At 42.9% G+C, this 14556-nt stretch overlaps 1 protein-coding gene across 1 annotated transcript; it reads right to left on the minus strand.

The window, feature by feature from the left end:
• Positions 1-8415: 8415 nt before the first annotated feature.
• Positions 8416-9850, minus strand: LOC120683815. The gene has a single exon (XM_039965906.1). The coding sequence runs from the start codon at positions 9749-9751 to the stop codon at positions 8954-8956; it is 798 nt and encodes a 265-aa protein (XP_039821840.1). The 5' UTR covers positions 9752-9850; the 3' UTR covers positions 8416-8953.
• Between the last annotated feature and the right edge of the window lie 4706 nt (positions 9851-14556).

Genomic DNA, 14556 nt, shown 5'->3' on the forward strand with positions numbered 1-14556 from the left:
GCTCTTTCTTCTCTCATCCCTTTCAAGATCAGCTTCTAAAATTTCAGTAGCATTCATAGGTATAAGAGTAATTTTTCTACCATGATATTTGAAAGAATATTTATTAGCAATTGTATTGTGCACAACATTATTTTCAGATATCCAAGGCTTGCCTAGCAACAATTGACATACTTGCAGAGGTACTATATCAAAATCTAAACTACCCTTATAAAAACCAATGGAGAATTCAATATGTGCAATTTCAGTTACCTGTATCCTATCATAAGAATTTACCCATTGGATATAGTATGGATGAGGGTGTGGTCTTGTCGTCAAGCCAAGTTTCTCGACCAATTCTAAGCTTGCCAAGTTGTTGCAACTCTCGTTGTCGATGATGACACGACAACGCCGCTCCTTCACAGCAAAGTATGTTTGGAACAAGTTATTGAACTGGTTTTGCTCTGCTTTCTCCATTTGAGAACTGAGTACTTGATGGGCTACATTACTCATGTTGTACTGCAAAATGTTAGTAATACGAGAAAGGACAACAAAGGATGATACCTATCAATTGCTATGAAAGTGGATAGTGGTGCCTCTCAACACAGCAAAAGGAAGCGTCTTACCAAGCTCTTACAAGGTTCTTACCAACACAAAGCAAGAGATGGTACAATCGGTGGATGGTTTGTGATACTTACCAAGAGGGAGTGGAACCAAGATTGCAAGGGTCCTTTGTTGTATTGATCTGAAGTGTATATGTAGAGCTTGGAAGGCACACAAAGTAAGAAAAAAATATTTGTATGTGGCACACAAGTCAGTCATAGATAGCAATATTGAATAAATGTCCAAAGCACTTGTCCTAGTTGCTGGCCTATACGTGTTCCTAGCACCAATTTATGATAAACAAGAGAGGGAAACAAGCATGAAAGGTAGCAACAAAAAAGGATCCCCACCTGACGGAAGATCGGGAGCCCACATCCCCATGAAGCCAAGTGAGTTGTACCAAAAGTTACTATGCAAATGTCGAAACGAGCTCACCAAGTAATCAATGGTCATATCCGAAGGTGTCATGTCCTTATCAACCCAGCCACTCACGTCGGCGCTAACTCAGGAGTTCCCCTTGTGATTCATGTGTTGCAACGGACAGACAGACGAATGGCGGCAGCTATAGCTCTCCCTAATCCAGTCTCGTTAGGTATGTCGAATGTTCCATTCCAGTGCCATTTTCCACTGCCCCTCTCCCTCGAGGTTTGATTCAAGAAGGACAAAGCAGCGGCAGCTTCCTCTCCCTCTTGCAGTCCAGCCCCTTTCTGATCCCTCCTCCATCTATGCTCTGGCAATCATAGCGAGATGGGCAGCCTCGGCACCCTGGTCTCCTGTTTGTCTGCCTTGAATCAAACCGCGAGGGAGAGGGGAAGAGGAAAATAGCACTAGAATGGAACTGCGAGGGAGAGAGGAAGCCATCAGCGCACCTAACGAGAGTGAATCAGGGAGAGCCGCCATCGCTGCCGCCGCCGCCGTCGTCCATCACTGAGAATGATGGTGAGGAATAGTTGAATCATGAGGGGAACTCCTGAGTTAGCGCCGACGTGGGTGGCTGGGTAGCGTTACTTGGTCTTGGGTCGGGCATGGTTTGGATATGGGTAGGGTCGGGCCCAAATAAGACCCATATGAAAAAAGTAAAATTCATTTTCTGTTGCTTTAGAATTCATGCAAATCTTATGGAAGGGATCACCGGAGCAAAACTCAAATAAAAATTACTAGATATAGACTTTCATTCCAGAGCTATTGTTAGATCATTAACATGTAAAATATATAATGCACCAAGCTGCATCTAATCTTTTTGTACTCATGTATGCAATACCTAATCCTTCAACTATTTTTTTATGTCTACTAGTTTATTATGAAATGACATTATATAATGTTTCTACAAAGAAAACATACAACCAGCAGCTTCTAGAGAAACATAAATAAATACAATGTGGATTCAATGTACTTATTATGTACTGCTAGTTGGTCCAGAGGTATTCATAGTATCTTTGAAAAGGTTTTGCAACTCCTTGATTGTAAGTGTGGCTTTGAACCCCAGATCTCTGTGTGCTTCTCAGCTGCTCTGCACACTGGCCACGCAACACTGGTGTCCTTTTTATTTCTTCCACGAAGACAGTACGTGACAGGACGCCAATCAGGTGTTCTTTTTTCTCTCCACGTCTCAGACGCCCAACAAACAATATTTCCCTTTGCATCGCCCAACCACGTCATGTTCAAACCATACATATGTAGTATGCAATTTTGTAATTTACACTATCATGCTACGATTTTTTGTTACTAAAATATAGAAAAAAATCCATCAGAACTAATTTGGAACGTCATATATATATATATATATATATATATATATATATATATATATATATATATATATATATATATATATATATATATATATATATATATATATATATATATATTTCCATTAAAATTTCAGCCACTAAATCCAGTTAAAGTGGATATTCCCTTACTATTAAGGCATTCCCTTACTACAGATTTCAGGGGGTGTCGTTACAAGTGAAATTCTCTTGAGAGAAAATAAGCTTGTTGTTTATTTGTAGTGAAAGCTGTAAATACATAAATGAGCAAACAAAAAAATGGTTTAAAATGTTATGCATAGAACAAATTTTGTGGAGTATACATTTACTAAAATGGGTTGGAATACATAAGCATAATGACACAGGTCGAATCTATTTGTCATAAGAGGTTACAAATCACAACATTATTTGAACAGCTACAATGGTTTTTGCATGGTCATACCAGTTTCTTTCATTGTTCAAATGGAAAGCAGTTCTTTTTTCACAGAAAAAAGGGTCATGTTTCCTCAAGTGGGATATGGATTCATAACAAAAAGGGGTATGGATAACATTATTATTTGTGATATATTATGCTCTTACATGCTCTTTTACTCAGGTTCAAGTGCCTCCTTGCTAGTGTGTATTATATTAGAATTGTTATCTTCGTTAGAATATTTTTTCCCGATGAAAAATAAAGATACGGATAATTAACAAGATGATATCCAGCCCATCCACGTACCATGCACACAGTGCTGCAGTCTTGCAGCACTTGATTACGAAATCTTGCTTTCTTTGATGGCAAACAAATACTCAGAAATTCAAGATAAAGTTGGGCAGCCAAGGACAGAGACAGGGGAAGCAGTGATTGCAGACTGAGACAGAAAGAAGTGCCTATTGTATAAAATTATGTAGCCCCTGCTCCTATGATTGAAAGATTTATACTACGGCATCCTCTTCCACCTCTTCCTCTTCTTTCTTTTAGAAAAGCAAGGGTAGCTCTCATTGCTATCTATGGACCTAGAGCATCGCCAGTCAATCCCTCACCATGCTGCTCCCCCTTTTTTCACCTCAGATGTGATGGAAACAGTGTTTCATAAACAGCAAAACTGTTGTTATGGAGTTATAGAGTTCATTTGTAGATACACATTTGTTTGGAAGTGTAGCAATATGCTCCCTTGATGCCATGGACCTGTCCAAAAGAGGCCAAGGGATGAAGGGAAGATGGAGGCTGGTAGTTCATCGTGCATTGTGCAGGATGGATCAGCCATGGCTTGCATGTGGAGTGTTGCTACTCACATGACACCTATGACACCATTTGGAGCATAGTGTCATGTTTGTCTCTTCACATATGATTCTATATGGGAAAAGTAAGGGTAAGCTTAATCCGAGCACTACAAATTTATAGTGGACCTTGTGGTCCCGTAAGATATGAGATGTGGGTTGTGCATCAACCACTTTGCCAGTATTGAAAGTGTGATATTATGAATTGCATATGCATAAATAATACGATGACCACCAATAGTGTAGGAGGTACGTGTCGAGAGTAGGGCATCCATCACGCACCATTTGCATATATTGCTTGTGGGAAACAACTATGTGTGATGGTTCAATGTTAACTACCCATCAATCACTCCATATGAGCGTAAGGATTGGCATTCCATAGCAAGGAGAATCTAGACAACATTGTTGATATTCTTCCATAGTTTTCAATTACACTTGGACCATGGGGGGTTTTGTAGCACACCATTAGTGTCAACAACTATCGAGCTATTATCATGTTATTATCATGTTGTACGAGTACTTCTACAACGTCTGTTGAACAATTATCGATATAAACAATTTGAGTTGCTACCAGCGCACTATCACTCGGCAATTTAGTAGTTTTTTCCGTGTCACAATATATAGGTGCAACATATCTCTTGCGCATGAAGGTACACATTTATCATATCTTTGAGATAAAGCAATCCTATCAATGAGGGTGTCCCCTTTTCTTCTGTAAGGAAAATGTTGGAGGAGTTGTAATGCACATAGAGGTCTATTATGTGGTATTCAAAGATATCTTGAAGCAACAAAAGAGCATGCACCATGCATACACATGTTCTGCACATTGGGTGGAGCCGTAGCAAAGTCCAAGACTACTTCAAAAGGATAATACTCCATATCCAGAGACTACATACACTTTGTACTTTTTCCCCTGTAGTCCAGGACGTGTGAATGATCCCGTGGTAGCGCCACAACATCTAGAGAGGCGGCTTGCGCCCATGTGATGGGTGCAACTAGTGGAACTCATTTTCTCACACTTTCCATGCTAAAGGACTTGTGCCATATATGCAAGTTTAATTTGGTTGTGCTATGTGCTCTGAAATATCCTTGAGGCTCTATTTCAACCTTACAAGATTTGCAGAACCATACTGAACTTGAGCTTCCTAATGTTAAATTCCCTCTTTCCAAACAAGGCTGATACCTGTGCTAGATCCACTACTATCAGCATACCGGTGTACTATGAGTTCCTAGCTACATGTATGGTTGTTTGAACACTGCATACTAACTGCTTGGTTTGAGTGGTTGTACAACGAGAAATACGACATGTCGATTCGTTATCAAGTTGCAGCTGGATCGTGTACAGTCCCCGCTAGCAGAGTGAGGCGCACACATTCTGTCAGACAAATGCATGGCCCAACGGGCGTTTTGGTGGACAGAGCCTGACGAAACAGGAGGCAAAGCCTGCTTCAGCTTTAAAATGTTCAGACGGTGTGAAAAATGTTGGGTCCCAAAAGGCCATCAATCAGATGCTGCCACTCCATTCAAAATGAATCACAGTTGTGACTGTAGTAAAGGTGCCCTGCTAAATGTATGGTCGACCAGCTACAGGTGATGACTTGCACTAATTAAAGCGATGTAATGTAAAGCATGAGCACACATTTTAAGCTAGTTTAAGATGTGTAAGGAACATGACACCTTTTATGCCATTTCGAGTGATTTTGGTGATCGAATAACAACACAACACTTGAACTAATATGATTGTTAATATGACCATTTTCAGGCGTTTAGGTTCAAGTGATGACAAAGAGAAAGAAAAGAAAAGCTCTTCGGTCTGAAGCACCGGAAGAACCGACGCATGAAGCACCGGAAGAACCGACGCATAAAACATCGGTTCAACCGGTGAGCACTGCGTCAGCTATCAGGAGTTCAACGGCTACTTCGGGTTATGAGTGACCGGAAGAACCGACGCTACCTCAGCCAGAGGCATCGGTTCTTCCGGTGATACGCAGATTTTCAGCTGACCGTTGGAGCAACGGCTACAAGACTTGGTGGCCTATATATACGCCTCACCCCGGCCATTTGAAGATTGATGGAGTTGCTAGACATCCCACACACACCCAAGAACATCTCCAAGCCATACAAAAGCATCAAGATTATATCCTTAGCCCTTAGCACACATTGAGAGTGTTGTGTAAAGGTTAGCTCTTAGTGAGTGTGATTGCAAGGCCTTGAGCCTTTGTGCTGTGGTTCTCTAGTGAACCAAAACAAGAGCTTGGTGCGCCGGCACCTTGGAGCGTGAAGCTCGCCGGCAACGTCATCGACCCTCTGATTTGGTGTGGAGCGGCGACGACATCTTTGTGCGGGGACGTGGAGACCCCCATCCTTTGTGGAGAAGCTCCTTAGTGGAACCCAGGTACAAGGTGACCGTGATTGTGTTCACGGAAGAGACTTGGTGGCCTAGTAGCAATACTCTTAGTGAGTGCTACAACAACGTGGATGTAGGTGTGCCTTTGTGGCTAACCGAACCACGGGATAAACACCCGCGTCAAGAGTTTGCTATCTCCTATCCCGCTCTTTAAGCTTCCGCATTTATTACTTGCAACCTTTGTGCCTTTACTTTCATAGAGTAGTTTCTTGTTAGGAAAGGCTATAGGGTGCATAATTCTTTTGGGATAGGGGTTTCACACTAGAACAACCTAGTTGCACATCTAGATAGCTTGGTTTAGTTTAAGTTTTGTGCAAACTAGTTGGAGCCATAGGTCTAAGTTTTTATTAGTGCCTAATTCACCCCCTCCCCCTCTTAGGCTAGAGCACCCGATCACTTTCAAGATGTTTCTCTCTCAAGCATTAGATAACAGTACATGCGCTTACTTTTCTCTAAATACGCGGAAGACCTGCATATCATTGTATTAAACTAATTTGTTATAGGATTTGCCTATTAAGGAGCGGTACTAAATTAAAGCAGATAACTAGCAGCTTTGCCGGCATCAGAGGCTAATTTAAAGCAGATACACGCACGTGTACTGGCTCAGTGAAAGCAAAGCACGTACGCTCTCTACACGCTTCCACGAGACTGTGCCAGCTGATGATCACTAGAAAGTAAGAAACCCATCTGAGTGATTCAAAAGATGTTCAATGAACCATAAGAAAAAAAATATCCTTATTATGTCTACAATTTCATCAGCTGTCAGCAATCAGGTCATCTACCTTCCGCCATGGTTCCCACCTTGACTGACCCAGCCCACTCTGTATTGGCTGCCACTTCTCTCTCAACTCCCACAGCGACCTTCTAGAAGAACATAATCAAACTAATTAGACATAACAGCACAAATAAATTGAAACCTCTTTACACCAGCTCAGTATAATCCACCCTCGGTGTAGTCGAAAGGAATCAGTGCTCGTAGTTTAAGAGAGGGAGGGGTGAATTAGGCAAATTTAAAACTTTAACCAATAGCTCCAACTAAAATGGACAAAAATATAAACTAAAACATACTATCTTGATGTGCAACTACAGTTCATCTAGTGTGAAACTCTCAACCCAAAATAGATTTTGCAACTTATAGCAAATCCTAACTTGGTGGTCCTCTAAGAATATAAAGGCACACAAGATGCAAATATGAAATGTGGAAATATAAAGGAGGGGATGAGGGAAAGCAACCTCTTGACGCAAGGGTTTATCCTATGATATCGGTAGGCATTAAGCCACCCCTAGTCCATATTGTTGAATCACTCAACAAGAGTATCGCTTCTCGACAACCAAATCTGTTCCGGGGACCCCTTGATTCTCCACAAAGGCTAGGCGACCAAGGCTCACTCCAAGTTCTCCGGTCACCTTGATCCCACTTTCCACTAAGAAGCTTCTCCATGAAGGATGGGGTCTCCACGTCCCCTGCACACGATCGTCAATGCCGCTCCACACCAAGTTGGAGGATTGAAGACTTGCCGGCGTGTCTCCAAGAGTCCAAGGGGCAGCACACCTTGAATACAAGTGTGGTTCACTCTAGAACCAACCACAAGGTAGAAACACCTTGCTCTCACTCTCTCAAGAGCTAACCTAGCAGTAACACTCTCATGGAGTGTGCTAAGTCCTAACGATGTGATCACTAATTAAGCTCAAAGGTGGATTGGATGTCTTCTTCAGTGTGTATGGGGTTCCTCTTGACTCCAGTAACCTCAAATAACCCGAGGAGAGGCCTATACATAGGCTAGAGGGCAACACATAGCCGTTCTGCCAAAAAGCAGAATATGTTGGTTAAACCGGTAATAGCCATCGATTTAACCGGTCATACTTAGCCTGCTACTAGCCGTTGCACTGGCCGTTGAACTCCATCCACCTACTTCAACTAACTTCATTGCACTGACGCCTTGTACGGACCCCGTCAGTTTAACCGGTGCTAAAGACTTGTTCTCCTACTGCTTGACACGCTCTCTGGACAATGCCAGCACCATTGCACCAATGCTTCTGATTGCACCGTCATGTCGCCTCAGCAATGCATCGACACTTAAGCCCTTGTAGTGTCGGTTCAACCAGTGCTACTGACATTCACTACTCTTGATCAACGTTGCACTTCATCAGTGCATCAACCCATTGTTTTTTCGTTGCATCGGTTTAACCGGTCGACTCTTTTCAGTTGTAGTTTTCCAATTCGTCATGGCTATCATTTGGATACCTCAAATATATTCTCTCTGGATTTTCATTATGATTTAGACACCTTAACAGTGATTTGGACTCAATCCATTGGACCTAGAAATTCTACAAATTTGAGCTCACAAATTTGTTAGTCTCATTGATAGGTTATGTTGTCACACAATTAAAAAAATCACATACTATAGCATAATGAGGTCATTTTCCTTACATTGGTATTCATGCTTATGCATGAACCAACCAATCTTACAAATTGGGGGACACCACAACACACTAGGTGCTGGCCTACTGCACTGATCTACTTATGGCATGCATGTGCCTGTCTTGCATGCATACCCCCAATCCCTTTGCGCACTTTTCATCATTAGACAAAGCGAGGAAACTCACAAGCACCGACTAATCACCAACACTTAACCAAAAGTGGACCATATATTACAATATGAACAAGACCCTCTCCTGACTTCAACATTGCTTGGACCTTTCAGACCACACGACCCGTGGCAGACCAGAACAATTGTTCCGTGAATAATGCCACGTGTCGCTGGTCCGAAGGGTCCAAGCAGACAAGGACTCAAAGTTTAGAGGACCCAACGATAATTATTCCACACTTAAGCCACCACTAATAATGACAATTAACTGATTAAGCCCCTCATGTCAATCATGGCATGATGTGTGATGGATGTACCCGTCCCCCCGAAGCAGGGGCCGTGCACGCGTGCAGCTACATGCAGAAGGGGCTCATGTGAAACGACGGAAGCGCGTGCGCCGCCGGCGGCGGAGGCCCACCGCTGCAATTGCTCTCCGGCGACGATGAGCCTGCCGAGGCCGACGAGGAGTTGGAGCCGTCTGTCTTGTGAGGGCTCTGGTGTCCGGGGTTGAACGGCGGGATGTCGGCCGGCGCGGCCGGGGGCGGGTGGCGCCACCTCGGGAGGGGCCCGGCGAGGAGTAGCGTCTGGAGCAGTGGCCCGGCCGACACCACGGCCTCAACCAGGCGCCCCTTCTCGGGCAGCCGCCGCGCGAGCGCCATTTCCAGCTCGGTATCGTCGACGCCGGCCGCGGCGTCCGGCGCGTGCTCGTCCGTGACGGCGGCGGCGGCGGCGCCTCCTCCGAGAACGCCGGCGTGGAGGCTCGGCGTAGGCGCCGCCGCCTGGGCCTGGTGGTGGAGTAGGAGCAGGAGGGAGTGGCAGTGTCGCCGGAGCTGGTCCCGCTCGGCGGCCGCGGACGCCACGAGCGCGGCGAGCCGCGCGGCCTCGGTCTCCATGCGCCGGAGCTCCGCCTGGTGCGCGGCGCGCGAGGCGTCGAGCTCCGCCAGCGCGCGAACCAGCGCCCGCCGGAGTTCCGACGCCGTCGACAGGGCATAGGAGTCCAGCTGCTGGCCGCCACCGCCGCCGGAGGAGTCGTGGTCGTCGAACGGAGCGCCGGCCGTGTAGTCCCACGCGTAGGCAAGCGTGGCGGCGCCAGCTGGGGGCTGGAGCTGGTGGCCGCCGTGGAGCAAAGGGTGGCCGCCGTGGTCTTCCATACACGAATTGTGTCGTGTGTTTGGGTTCAGGGGTATTGCCAAATTGTGGGATGATGGCACAATGTCAGTGTGTGTGTGTGATCTTGGTTTGGTTATGGTGGTAGGGTATATATAGGACAGCTTTTTTTCTGGGTTTCTTATTGTCCTCTTTTTTAACTCTTGGTGGTGCATTTTGTGAGTTGAAAAAAGTTGGGGGGGGGGGGGGGGGGGGGGGGGGGTATGTTGGCATTCCTTATTTTTTTGCTGTATCACTAGAACCTGCCGCTCCAGTCTCCACATGTGTGGTATGAGGTGTTTATATATTGCCGATTTCGTGCTTTTCCTCTTTTGAGCTGATGCCGGGAATGTCACGATATTCATTGACTATTTCCTTCAAGTAGAAAAAGGCTTACACCTGAGAAAATAAGATGGCAGGCTGAGCTAACATTTCCATATATATTCATAACAGTGACAGGAAAATGTAGATTATTACTACAAAGTAGTTTATGCATATTATTAAATTAATTCAAAGTAATTGTGTCAATCTTTCTCGGATATAATATTGGCACCACCAAGGGTACGTAAAAAGGTCAAATTAAACTTAAAATAGTAATAATTAGTTGGATCTTAAATACTTGGAACATGCTTTGGTTGGGAGCCTTTTTGCTTTAAACATGGGAACTTTGTGAAACCATGTTATTCTTCGTGGAAATATCAATTTCATTGGTACCATTTTAAATTGTAAATAGTTAGGTATTGTTGCTTACTAGACATTAATATATATTCTACTATTGAACTTGGTGATGAAAGTTACACTTCAATGATTGTGTTAGTATCTATTATGATTGTCAATAGAGGGATTGTCTCTAAGAGCACCGGAGCAAATCAATGTGGTTTGTTCAGTCACTATCTTGCACTAGATAGGCTCTATATAAAAGTTAGAAGTGATATTAAGTTAACATTGTGTTCTGATCCTTTCTATCTTTCTACAGTTTCCAATATCTCATATAAGTCCTAACAACTTGTTTCCGTAATGCCATAAATAATATGTATTACTAAGTCAGCTAGCTGGGGACTCATTGACTATATACACTTTATTAGTGGTGTACGAGATCAGAATGCCTATCTGTTAGTGGATGTTTTTAATATATGGGACGAGCTCATGAATCCATGAGGACGACCTAGTAGTCTTCTCGGGATTTTTCTAGGTTTTATTATTGTCACTTTCACATGCGTCTCATCTATGCATACTATGGTGGTCACTCATCTACCGAAGCCTCTAACGATAATTAACAACTAAATGCTTTATATGAATTGACCACTCACCATTTAGTTTGAGCCGTCCAAATCATATGTGATGTCAACTAGAATTTCAAAAAATTTCATTGATTATGTTTGCTTCAGTAAATTTCACTTTGGGCAGACACAAATTAGAAACTGAAGCATAGTTGTTTTTAACTTGAATAGTTGGTCAAGATCGTTTATAAGATTCTTAATTAGGTTTGGAAAACGTTTCACTTTATTCAGTCCAATCCAAACAAATCTGAGTTCAATTGACACTTTTTTCTTTCTTGAAAACATGCAGGAGAACCGCACACGAGAATATTAAAGACTACAGAGGCGCGGCCACTATATTTTCATCCTATGCCGTACTCAGTATACTTAATATGCAACTGTTAACATGGAAGCTAAAAATTACTCATGAGCCTAAGTTAGAACTTACTCAAAAAGAAAGTTGCCTTTCTTTTTGAACAGCTTAGTTTTTTTTTGTCCTTCTAACCTTTGTTTCTGTTCTCCTTTTTCCTCTTTATGCAATGCGTGCATGAATCCTATGTTTTCCACAAGAAGGGAATCCAAGATGGGAACTATATACCATGCCATCATACCCTATCCAATCATGCATCCTGGTCCTAGGTTCTGCCTTCTGTCCCTATGCAGAAGATGCATATCTCTAATGATATCATCCAGGCAAAGTCATCTTCATCCCTGCCAAACTTTAGCTTAAATACTGCAGCTGGAGAGGTAGTTGTTTACCTGTTTGGCATCTAGGGAAGGCAGGGAATTATGCTGCAAGTGGCTCAAATGTGAAGCGTCTTTCTGATCTAACCTGTAGCAACAAGAAGCTATAAAGAGGCAAGCATGTCTGTATCATTAATTGCATCCAACTTCTGATACATCACTTTCACAGGCACCAACTTCATAGAAAAAGATGGACCAAACTAAAGCTGCAAGCTAGCAAGGCCAGTACACACACATATATATAGTATCTCATATCTCTGACTTGGGGAATGTTCGTATGTGCATCTGCATGTGTAGTTGTGAGTTGGTAGGCAGCAGGGGCTCTTGTCAGGTGGAACTTCAGATGACCTGTGGCACATGCATCTTGACATCAAAGTCTCACTGTCTAACATGGAGAGAGGGTCAGATTACATAGCTCCTAGAGCTCCAACCCCTTGGAAAATGGCTGATGGGCTTTGTTGACAATATGGACCATTTGGTTTAATTTTAGTTTTATTCCCTTTGATTTAATACTTCCCTACATAGATTATATTATGTTGTTAGGACCCCCTATGTTTGATTTGGTGGTGACCTAGCTACTCTGTACTCGTAGTCGTAGACAACCCTCTAACGGGTAATATATCAACATGTCCCACTGACGAGTGGACCCGACTCCATCCTTGAGATATTTTTTCTTTCCATCATCTTGAATATGCCTGACGACACATGATGAGCTGTAAGCGTGTGCTATTGTAGCCATCACAGACAGAGCTAGGAGCAGGGTCGGCTTAAATAACGAAAGGCGCGCGGGTGCAACGAGAGCCAGCTTCAGGTCAGACCCTTGCAGCAACAGTCATGCAAGAATCCAAGAATTGGTTTGGTACAGCTGACTCTAGGAAGTCTGGGAAGTCCATGCATGCAGCATCTCCCTTCTTCAAAACTGACTGACTTAATTTGATTCTGTGGTATACACAGCTGGGACGGTTGTGTTTCCGTTGAAGAAACAAGAGATACGAAAGGAAAAACTGCTGTACGTAACACCGTAAGGACAAATGAAAACTGTAAGCAGAAAAATCAATATTGCGTTGGTGGTATAAAATAACAAATTTGTTTGTCTAAAAAAATTGCTAACACACTCACACACAACAATTGTAAATTAGTTTTCACAGATTAATAATTTCATTAAACAATTTTCAAATAACTCCGATCCTCACCCAAAAAAATTAAACAATCTTCAACACACCTGGTCCTAACTAAGATAGTCGTAGAAGCCTGTTCAATGGATTGCTAATAATTCGGAGTATTCTATATATTAGTCCAGTTAAGATATTAACACAATTAAACTTTGATGTGCCATATGTGGCAGTGAGCTAGGAGCCCATTCATGAACAAATCAGCATCATTATCTTTTGTTGTATAGCGTCCAGCTCATCGGCTGCCCCATTTAGCCCCATGTCTCGTTCAGAGTAAAGTTGAGAACCTAAATTGAGCCCCCATTTTCCATACTATTTAGGTAGCTTCTACACTTATATACGAGGCTCTAGACCACGTATTGGATCCCTATTTCAGCAGTATTTGAGGATGACCTCTCAGATTCCCACTACCGTACCCGAAGGGAGTTGCATGATAGCTATCCCTTTGACGTTTTTGGATAGGCATGTGCTAGTTATTTTCCACTTAACTATTAGCATTTTTTTTACAAACGGATTGGCAAAGCTGTCACTTTGTTGTAACATTATCATAAGAAGAGAAATGGTACAGTTTATAAGAAAAAAAATCTGCCCCAAAACCCGCAAAAATAGGAGGCAAAATCTCAACCACACCCTCTCACAACTTGCTAACCACAACAAGGGTTTTAAGAGGAGAAAATAGGTAGGACCACACAACTACATAATTTTTTTAAGTAGGAGACCAGCCAAAAATCTAATACGGCTAGGAATATACCTAGACAACAACTCACAACCCCTATCAAACACAATTCGTGAGACAATATAGGCCCGTTTGTTTCAGCTTCTGGCCAATTTTGAAGGCCTGATTTTAGAAAATCCAAAAGTCAGATGACTCCCAGAATCGAGAATCTAGCTGAATATGGATTCTCGATTATAGGAGCCAACTAACTTTTTGGATTTCTCGAAATCAAGACTTTAAAATTGGCCATAAGATCAAACAAACACCCCAACTCACAATGGACTGACTTCAATGCCTCATAAGGCCTACGTCCTATCCCTTTGTTAGTGCAGCGCTATATTTTCATGTAGAATAGCCCACATTGTTCTATGAAGTAGGGACCGACCCATGGCTGTTCTTAGGTCTGCTACAATACGGGTCTGTAGAAAAAAGGCCTATTTTCATGTAGAATAGCCCACATTGCTCAAATCAGCCCATTTAAGGTCCTGCATAGCCCATTGGGTGTGCTCTTGACAGCTTTTTATTCGTGTGTGAGATTCTCATACCATGTTTTCGTCACTTAGGCCTTTTTCCCATCATAATTTTTGGCCTGGGGAGGCACATGATCTGTGTTATGCACCAAAGAGAAATGGGGAGCATGATTGCGAAGAGGGGGAATTGAAGGTCGGTAGGTATATACTTTAAAGTTTTGTTATGTTATCCTGAAATTGGACTTGAGATGGTGCTGATGCTGTTTGTTAACTGCCAAATGGTTTTTGTAGCTGCAGGTCTATAGGCTGCTTTGGTAGCCTGTACTTTCTCCATTTTACAATTACTAGTAGGTTTTGTGCTTACCAAACATGCAGATAAGGAGGGAGGAAAATAGCAAAAGAGGGGCTTAGGCTTACCAGGTACGTATTTAATACTTTTTAGGATTCTAA

This window comes from Panicum virgatum, chromosome 7N, assembly GCF_016808335.1.
Source record: "Panicum virgatum strain AP13 chromosome 7N, P.virgatum_v5, whole genome shotgun sequence".
Lineage (NCBI taxonomy): Eukaryota > Viridiplantae > Streptophyta > Magnoliopsida > Poales > Poaceae > Panicum > Panicum virgatum.